The sequence below is a fragment of the Oryzias melastigma genome, linkage group LG6 (genome assembly GCF_002922805.2).
Source record: "Oryzias melastigma strain HK-1 linkage group LG6, ASM292280v2, whole genome shotgun sequence".
NCBI lineage: Eukaryota > Metazoa > Chordata > Actinopteri > Beloniformes > Adrianichthyidae > Oryzias > Oryzias melastigma.
In genome coordinates, this window is record NC_050517.1 from 21,170,479 (window position 1) to 21,181,157 (window position 10,679).

Sequence of the window (10,679 nt, forward strand, 5' to 3'; positions counted from 1 at the left end):
TTTCAAATATTTTTTAGAAAATGCCTAAAGATAATTAAAAAAAATAACAAGAAAGGAATCTGATTTCATTTAGCAAAATATTCAATCAATGAATTATATAACATTTGTCTGCAAAGCTAAAAATGCATGAAATATAGGGAAAAGTGAGTGTTGATGCAGCACAAGAAGAAAATGTATTCAGCCTATGAGTCACAAATCTCTTAGAACATAGCTGTCGCTTTGAAAAAAGTTGCTTATAAACACCTTTCAGTGCACTCAGCATGAATATGACTTATCAGCAGGGATCTCAGGTACAAAAAAATTGTTTTTTAAATGGTGAAGTTTCCTAAAAATAACTTTTAAAGGGCAAGAGTGCTTCTGTAGTGTTTGCAGACATGTAATGGGAAAATTTGCAGCAGTGGTTCCATATATGACCAGCTTGTAATTTTCATTTTATCCATCAACTACTTGTCTCCAGACTTTGTCAAGTATTACACATTGCTTCAGGCAAGGGAAATGACTTGATGCCAGGATAGGTATTGTGTAAGGAAAAAAATCTGCAGGTGGAATACTGAATATGTGCAGAACTGCAGAGCTGTGCTCTCATGATTTTGTGAACTCAGGAAGAAAAAACACAGTTATGCGATGCATTTTTTATGGAAATCACCCCTTCCTCTGATTTTTCTCAGTCTTTCTTTCAATCCTTGGATATATATATATTTTTCTAAACTTATTAAAAATCGTTTTTGGACATTAAAAACTATAAAACCTGCTCATACAAATAAATTCAAACCTCACGGTTTGTTCCTGCCTCAGTTTAATCCTGTCAGAGCGCATCATTCCGAGCTTGTATATGTTTCATTCATAGCTCAGCTTGATGAGCTGTTTTGACAACATGTCGGAATCTCATTAGACTAATAACACACAAGATTAGAAAACACACAGGTCGACACATTTGCACACATTCGCATTGACATACACTGTCAGACTGCTTAGAATTCATCCTGTAGGTTTATGGCTTGAAGATGCAAGTTTAGCTTATATCTTAAAAGAAAATAAAAGTCAAGCAGTACAATATAAGCTTATTGTAATATGATATGAAAAAAAATCTATTAAGTTTCAGTTAAAAACAATTCTCTTAAAGAATTTGCCTAATTTAAAAATTGAAGTTATAAGACATTTTTAGAGTTTGTGCACATAAGATGATACAGTATGTTGATTATATTTTAGCTACCTCAATGTTAAATATCTGCATTAATCTCCATCTGTATATAAATTAAAGAAACACATAAGGATGTACAGTTAAAAAATGTCTAATGCATTTTAAGCTCCTTCATTGGGCAAAAAAACAATCTCTCTCTCTCTCTGACATTGCATGATAATGAAACAAAATACAAGTTTTTTTCAGGAATATTTATGTTGACATTTAAAAGTCTGGATCTTCTTTGTTTACAGTTTCTAAGTGCCTGAGGAACCCACGTTCATCTGTTCAAACCAAAAGTATAAACACAAAGCCACCATGCTGCTGTGGGATATAAAATAATTTAAAAAATCCTATTCTTCACTAACACAACCTGCTATTTGAAAAATATTTCTTAAAAAGTCAGATAACAGATTTTTTTTTAAAACCTGCTTTTAATTTGAAATATAAGGCAACTTTTGTGACTAAATGTTTAATATTTTTTTTCTGAATTGAATTTAAGATGCAGCATGAATATCAGAATCTTTCATGAGGTAACTAGACAGATTTTTCCCCAGTTGAAAAACACTTTCTTACCTTATATTTATTTAACCAAAGGTCATCAGTTTTTTACTGTTGCCTCTTATGAGTATAATTGAAATCTTTGGTTGTTCGTTATTAGAGATCATCTGTAATTTTGAGGAGAACCCCTACTTGCAGCATCAACTCAGGGATCAGATTAAGTTCAATTGTAACATCTCAAAGCATAAAAAAATAATTTTTCAACTGGAGAAAAACCTGAAACATAACGTTGCAAGATAAAGAATGTAAACCCTTTGGGACAACCTCAATTTCTATATATAAAATTGTCAAATGATGTATTCTTTTTAAATCTCGATCTAAATCACAGCAATGGAGAAAAACATTTCCTGCTTAAATCAAACCAATGTATGTTTTTATTGAACACATTGACAGTAAAAACAATGGACATATCAACCCCTCCTCTCTCGTGTTCCAGATAGGAAGTACCTACTGGCTGCAGGGTCACAAGACTTCCATTGAGAAATACAGTTTTTAGTTGTCAGAACTTTTATTTGTCAGAATAATAATACTTGCTCTGATGCATTCTTCTCATCATCGTTTTTATAATAATATTTTTTTTAAATATATTTTAATTTATCACAAGTTTTTCAAGTTATAAACTGACCAATCAGCTGCCTCAGTAAAAAACAATAAAAAGAAAGTGAAGATGTTGGAATTGCTGTCACAAATTCCTGTTTTTTTTTTTTTTTTTTTTTTTTATATTGGCACAACAAGAAATGTAAATTAAAAACCCTGACTTGGCTACTAATCTTTTGCAGTTATTACAAAAACACAAACGTTAAAGAAGAGTTTCTGGAAAAGACTGTAAAGTGCTGCCCAGAAAATGTGTAACTGTTATTACAATAGGTCAGTACACTATTATATACCAAATGTTATACAAGTTAAAATATACCTGTTATCATTTGGAAAGTTTACAAATAGAAAAACATGTCTTGGAAATCTTTATATGGAGAAAAAAAGTTTCCATGTATATATGTGAATTTTTTTTTTTTTTTTTTTTTTGCAGTTTGAAATGCCTTTAAGGCATGATTTCATAGAAATGCAACAGACAGTTCAGTTTATCCAATCATGAAGGAGTAGTGGGTCTGACTTTAACCAGGAAGAGATCAGATAGTTGAACAAGGTCTTGTAAACAACCCTCCCCAATGGAAGACAAAAACACTGAGCAATAGTAATAAAAAAAGTAATAAGAATGTAAGAAAATAAAAGGAAGATCTTTTTTTGATGAAGGACAAAAGGCAAGAGAGGTATTCTAACAATGGAATGAGGAGGAGAACAGGAGGGCTGAGGTCAGCATATACTGAGCTCTCCCCGAGTAGCCTGAGGGAAAGCCTCCAGATGCATATAAAGATGGAGGGAAAAAGGGAAGCAGGAAGTGATGAGGAGTAACAATGCAACGATTTAAAAAGGCTGAGGAGAGACGGTTGCAAAGATCAGGGATTTAAGGACTGATAGGAGGAGACTTTTGTGCAGTCACACTGGGGTAAGAGAGGATGGGAGAGGGTATGCTAAACTATGTAAACTAACCAGCTCTGTATGAAGAGCTGAGGAAACAAAACCATTCTGACTGAACGTGAGTCTAAGAAATGATATGCAGTTGCATTTATATTGAAAAATATATATATATTGTTCTTTTTATTTATACAAAAATGATTGAAAGATGAGAGGAGGGCTACTCAAAAGACGTCCTGCTGCATCACCTGTATGGAGACGCTGCTAAACGATCCTCCAATGACTCCCGCGATGGCGAGCGGGCTGTCCTCTTGCAGGGCGTAAGATCCATCTGGACAGATGAACTCGGTGTCATCCACCTTGGTAAGAGACGCTCTTACAAACTCCAGAGCCTAAAAAAAAATAAATAAATAAAATAAACACTGATATTTTTAGTAAATGCAACATGCTGGTTACCACATGGTCGGCGTTTTCAATCTACTCAATCTGAATGATGTTAGATGTGAGAAAATGCAGCACGTTAAGAAAACCATTTTTCCCCTCTCTTTATTTTATGATGCAAAGTGGCCGCCCTTTCAAACGGACCATAAATGTGTTTCACTGCACACTGGGGGCTCCTAAAGCTTTCAGTAGAGAGTCCAAATTGCAAATTAACTCCTCTGAGATTAGGGAAGATTATAACATATTAATGTTATAAGGACAAACAAGTATTGAATCAGCAGCCCATTTGAAGACACCAAACATCCGAAATCCGGGGTTTTTAAAACCATCCAGGAATCTCATTTTGTAGGATCAGTGGATGCATCATCCCTAAATAGCTCATCTTTTTTTTCTTTTTAAGATAACAATCCATAAAGACAAAGTGCTGTGCTTTTTCTTTTTTTTTCCTGGCTCATTTCCCTTGTTGAAAATAGCTTCATCTTCTTTATCTCCATCTCGTTCACTCATTAGATACTAGATCAACAGCTCTCTCAGCTTTTTACTGTAGCATTTTTTGGCACATTTACATCTCTTGAATAACAACTAAACAAAGATCTTAATGGTTTTATTAATATCGAAAAGAAAACATTCATCGTAGCTTTCTTAAAACATTTTTTTTCCACAACATTTCAATTAATAAAGAAGTGATAAACTTTGCCTTTAATCTAAACTTTGCTTTGATTTGAAAAAAAAGGTTTCATGTTCCTGTGAAAGCCTTCCAATTATTAGGCTATTTACAAGAAAAGGAAATGGGAATATTCCTTATCTTTTCTTTTTAATTTCTGCCAACAAGTTAATTAGCTTAGTAAAATAAAACATACGAATTTCTTTGAAAATCACTGTTTCCAAGCACTAGTATGTCTTACAATTATCAATAATTGACCAAAAATTCTTCTAAATGTCCCAGTTTACAGACGGGCTGATGCTCACCCACCTGCTCCAGTGCGTATGTGTCTTTGGAGCAGGTATCGAGGATGTGGACCCCCAGGGTGACTCCTGGCAGTAAAGAGTTATCCGTGTTGATCCTGTCTATGGCAAACAGCATGGCCTCCAACCTCTGGATGCCTCGGTCCTCGTTCACCCGACCGCACTCCTCCATTCCGGCTCCTTTTTCATGCACCGGGAACAGGCCGCCGAGGACCAGGTCGCCCTCGATGCGGATCTCGCGGCGTGATGGCGGCGGGTCTGAGAGCAAGGTGCTTTGACACATCATTGCCAGAACCAGAGCGGGAATGCAGGTCACCATGATGGGCTCAGGGAGGGTTTGGGGTCCAGCAGAACGCGAGACACTCAGCAAAAGTGAGACAGGAGAGCGAAGGGTGGAGGTTAGGGGTCAGGGTGGAGGGGCGAGGTGTACAGTGGGGTTGAGTCAAGCAGCAGCCTTGGGTGCTTGAGTGTGTCTGTGGCCCATGAAATGGTCAGGGAGAGCTGAACTGGACCACACTTGGACGGGAAAACCATTTGGGCATTGGTTCTCCTTCAATAAGACAAAACAGACAGAATATTAATTATTGATTCTGGAAATTTATATGAAAATTTTGCTTCCAAAATAATAAAAAAGGCATGAAAGACACAAAATCTTATATATATATATATATATATATATATTTATATATATAAGATTTTGTCCTTCCAAGTAACTTCATTGATGCTTCCAAACTTTTTAAGTTTGCCAAACTCTTCTAAGAAAGACTGCGATAAAATGCCTCTGCAGTATTTTAACATTTTTTTGTGGCATTTTTTATTGCTGAGGACAAAAATAAAAAAAAGTAAGTTTTAAAAGAGTATTTCTCTATTAAAATAGTTTTGAACCAGGAGCAGACAAAAATATGCTGTTGAAAAATACCTTATTTCTAGGTTTGGTATTCCAACTAAAGTATTGCTGATATCCATAGCAATATTTTTTCCTTGAATGTTATACTATAGAATAATTTCAGAAATACACGTTTTTTTGTTAACTATGTGTATAATAAAATGCAAAACTGAGACTTTTGGCAAAAATAATCTATTTATTAGCTAATTACAGCAAAATGTACTGAAATATGCATCAAATAAAGAACATTTATTTTAAATAAGGGATAATGCCCTTCAAAGTGTGCAATATGCATGACGTGGAAGCCTGAACCATCCAGCGCAAAGCCGACACCATGGAGATAGTATCAGATTGGGCAATTTCCCATACAAATTGGGCAGATTTTTTACTCAAGTTAAGCTGTTTTTTGCCCAATCTGGCAACACTTCAGACAGATAACTAACTCCGTAAGTAAATTCAGGCTTTTTACTCTATGTATTGAAGAAAAGCTGCGACAAACGTATCAAAAGTATCAATCTCATCACACTAGTATCAATACTAAACTGTGGTATCCATACTCTGATTGATATGCTCACCCCTCCTTATTTGTGACATAGAGAATACACTTGACAGGCCACAATCTCCCTGCTCTACATGATGTCCCAGCATTAGGTAGGGGAAAGTCTCATCTACAATTTTAACAATTTCTAATGAACCACTCTGCAGAAACTATTTAAAATGTTTTTTTTTTTTTTTGCCAAAAATACATCATAAGATGATCGTAGTGGGACTTTAAACCTGTTTTCAACTATGTGCAAAACTGTAAGATATTAATCTAATTTAATACAACAACAACGTTTATTCTTAATATTCTTAAATTCTCAATATAATGTTGATGATGGCAGTTCATACATTTGTTAAGCTTGTGAACAGTTTATTAATATATCCTTCGTAGACAATGGTCTCCCGTTAGATGTTAATGAACCTTATTTGGCGTATTGTGCTAATAAATATCTTACTAACATTCCATAAACTTATTAATAATGTTTGTTAATGGGTTAATAAAGCTTGTTTTATGTTAGCATTGTTAACGAGTCATTTTTGAAAATGCCAAACTCCCAAAGTGCTTTAAAACTGTTTAGAGATTCTGCTCCACGATTCTTTTCACCCTAAACTTTCTTACTGTATGTGTGTGTGTGTGTGCGGGGGTGGGGGTGTGTGTGTGTGTGTTGGACCCTGGTCGTATCAGGATAAGACAGCTTAGATGGCTGGTTGATACACGAGCCCAGCCTTCTCAACCCACAGATCAAAGAGGCTTCTCTAATCTGATCTCTGTTCCAACATTTCTCTGCTTGTCCATGAGTTCATACCCCTAAGTGTGTGTGTGTGTGTGTGTGTGTGTTATCAGATTTATTGCTCCTCCCCTCCCTGTGTAATTACAGTGTGAGGACTGAACAGATTTTTAGCATGAAAGATGCTATCTGACAACAATGAGGCCGACGACGGCTGACGCTGCTAATCACAGTTTATGACTCCATTAAAGCGGTGTTTTGACTCTTTCTCGATCCGATCAGTCTCCACTTCCACTTTTGTCAGAAACAGCCTGAAGTATGAAACAACATGAAGTGTCTGGGACTAGATTGAAAGATTTACCTCCAGATTTCATCTTTTGCTTGACAGAGACGGTGTTACTCAGTGTGTTATATAATGTCCTCAGTAAATCCAGAGGGATTTTTCTTTTGTAAAGTTTTGTGTTTTTATCTGGGATCCTGCTTTAAGTCTGATATTACACAGTTTCAGTCAGGAATATGATATGGAAATCCTGAAAACTAATTTGTTGTGTTGTTTATCAAAAATCTGACACATGCGCTTTTGTTTGATAAATCTCTTGTTTTGGGAACATATGGTGTGTGGTTTGGGTCAAACATGAGCTTCCAGACTTCAGCCTGACAGCATCTTTTGGATGTGATTTCAAATCTATACCAAAGGATTGCTATTAGGCAGCATACACAAAAAGAACAGAACTTAAGATGACAGCTCTAAAAATTCCAAACAAAACCATGCGTGTGGAAGAATGAGAGCTAACAGTGCATCTGCAGTCCTGATCACTGTAGATAATATAAAACATATTTGCTTTGTAGACTCTCTGATATCACTCCTTTAATGTTTTGGATATGGAAGTTTGAACTTTTCAAAAATAAAGATGTAAATATGTAACAGAAAATGTGGACAATTCCTTAAAAATTGACTTATTTTTGTTAACTATATATGCATATATTTTTTACATTTGATCTGAAATTAGTTTTTGTGTGACTTGAAGTTCCACAATAGAGTTTTGACAAAAACAGCTTGTTATAATAGATGTTTTTGGAGTAGGGCTGAAGTATGTTTTTCTGAATTTAAAGTAACAAATTTTAAAATATGGTTCCATCCATCCGTTTTGGAGTCCTGGGGCAGAAGACTTTAGATGAGTGACAATAAAAAAAATACTTATTTACAGCAGTTTTATTATTGTTACTGTTATTTTAATGGGAAATCAGCAGCTATTAATAATACTTAAAGAAGCTTCTATTGATGATTTCTTCATCTTTGTCAACAATGACACTAATATTGACTCAAAAATGGTGTGTTTGTGCTTTTTGGGGGATTTTTGGTGTGGAGGCAAGTGCCCCCTTTGCCCCTCTGTGGCTCCGGCCCTGTGGGGTTGCTGGAGCCTATCCCAGGTACACCCTGGATGGGTCACTAGTCTACTGTAGGGTGATACGAATTAATATACCACATGTATATTGATCAAGAGACAGACTATCATGCATAGTAATAAATTCTGGTGATTTACTTCATCATGTAACTATTCATTCAACTAAAGCTTTTAATTAGAAAAAAATAAAATAAACAAAAATTTAAAAGCAGAATCTAAAATGGAAAAAGTGAAAAAAATATTTGTCTTCTTTTAAATGAATAAGAAATGCATAACTTCAATTTTACATTTGCATTATCTACAATAAATCATTGAATTAGATTGTGTTTGTCTCTAAAAAAAACATAAAAAACCATCAAAACAAGCATTATCTAATTCATTTCAAATGTTCCTTATAAAATCCTAATCAGTCCAGATCATTCTAATAAAGACAGGCTTTCCTAATGTTCATTAACTGCTTATATAAATTACAGATTACAGAGTTTTCAACATAATCCCCCCAGTGAGCAGGTACACAACAATAGGAAGAAACATCTAACAGAATGAGACTCTGAAAGGTCAGCTGTCTGCCATGACAAGTTAGGGTCTAAGAGGACAAAAACAGAGACAGACAAGCTGAAAATACATTGGAACATCTGTTGTGAAACGTAAAAGGTGGGCTAGTAACTGCAGAAACATAAAGTCAAATAAACATCTGTTAAAATGCGAGTTAACAGGAGAAGAGGATCGAGACGGACAAACTCATACTTGTTAAAGGAACAAATGTGCAACTTTTATCACTTCCATTGTTTACACAGTTTTTGTTATTATGACTCAACTGACCTTTTTCCTAAAATGACAAATGGCTGATTTGTTCTGTAAATAATGAATTATTATATAATGGGTGAAAATGGGACATTTTAAAATGCAACTTTTCTTTTTTTAAAAGAAACTTTTAAAAATCAACTACTCATTTTTTGCGCATCTTTAATTTCTACTGTTCAAATTCTAATTTAATTTTAGCCTCCCTTGACAATATTTTAAATTTTTATTAAAAAGCAGACAATTTTGGTAAAATATACAGTTCTCTAGAGCTAAAAGAAAAAAGTGGAAGTTGATTTTATAACCAAAAAGATCAATCTTGACCACGGATCAAGCTTGTAGAGAGATTCCTGTTGAATGCCGGCTGGTGTTTGTGTGTGAAAGAGAGTGAGAGCGTGTGTCTTCCCTCTTTGGTGAGAAGGGAGGAGGATGAAAGCGTCTCTTAGATCCACAGTGCTCAAATTTTTCTGGAGGCAGCTGCCATACCTTTACCACTCTGCTCTGTAATATGACACACACGCACAGACAAACACATACACACAAACACCCAACCTTTGCTTCTCTGAGGGGTTGACCTAAAAGCAGTATATTCCTATGTTTTGGCTCCCTTTTTCTCTCCACCAAAAGAGATCTGAGCGCGTTCAAGACACATGTGGAAGAGGATGGATCTGTGATAAATACCAAAAGGTTATAAAAGGAAAGACTGCAGAGCTGATGCATCACTTGAGCCACAAATCAAATTTAGATGCAGTATTCTCTATTAAAGTGGCTTTTGTCTCAGTCGTGCTTATTTCATCACATTTCATGTTATTTCATGTCAAAATCAGACAAACTACCTGACATGTTTTGGGTTTTTTTTTTTTTTTACCAACTGCCTGCTTTTTTCAGGAATGACACTGATGATGTCTATGAAACATTCATACGCACTGTCAGAGGCATCACACTTGCATCTGTTTTTGTGTACTAAACAAAAAGTAAAATGAGGACTCCACTGCTAAGTGCTGGAAATAAACATTTTTGTGCACCTTCAAAAGGCTTCAACTTGTCATTTTAGCAGTTTATTCAATGCATTACTTGGTTAGCATTATTTGCTGGTGCTGGCGTTTAAAGTCGGTCGTGCTAAAGTGAATATATGCAGATTATCTGCACAAATAATCTCACTCTTCTCCAAGAATTTAATTTAAAAGTAAATGTTTACTTCATTATAAATTCTTGGAAAGTGTCTTAGCTCAGCTTTCTGTCGCATGAACAACTGTGCAAACAAAACCCCAACTGTGTTTTTTTAGCTTTGCATTTAGAATTGAAATTATTTTCAAGGTTATTCAAGCACAGAGACATTTATTTCAAAGTAGTTTTGCATGTTTATTGGCCTCTATATGTAATGCATACATTATATACAATACATCAGGTCTCTCAGTGTATTTATGCCAGGTCAGAGGCACTGCTTGCATGTTTTTTTTCCCCAATGATAAATAGGAAGGTCTGAATAAAAAGGTTTACAAATGCAAAACAAACATATGAACTGTCTAGTTTAAACTGACTGTTAGTTAATTCAGTGAATGCAAAATGTTTCAGCTTAAATTGAATTTTCCAGCTGGAAAATTTATGGTTGACACACATTTATGTCTTCTAACCTTCTTTTTCTAGATGATGCAAGTGTCTTTTTCTATGATTTTTCAAACAAAAGTGCTTTA

General features: G+C 35.0%; 1 protein-coding gene across 2 annotated transcripts in view; it reads right to left on the reverse strand.

Moving 5' to 3' along the window:
* grm3 (glutamate receptor, metabotropic 3) overlaps positions 1-10,679 on the reverse strand; it is a 53,365-nt gene that overhangs the window by 26,452 nt on the left and 16,234 nt on the right. For both annotated transcript variants that reach the window (XM_024281063.2, XM_024281064.2), the window contains exons 4-5: positions 4,629-5,171; positions 3,463-3,606 (exon numbers count right to left, since the gene is read on the reverse strand). In XM_024281063.2, the coding sequence (XP_024136831.1) occupies positions 3,463-3,606; positions 4,629-4,940 (456 nt within the window). In that variant the 5' untranslated portion in view covers positions 4,941-5,171. The remainder of the gene's footprint in view (positions 1-3,462; positions 3,607-4,628; positions 5,172-10,679) is intronic.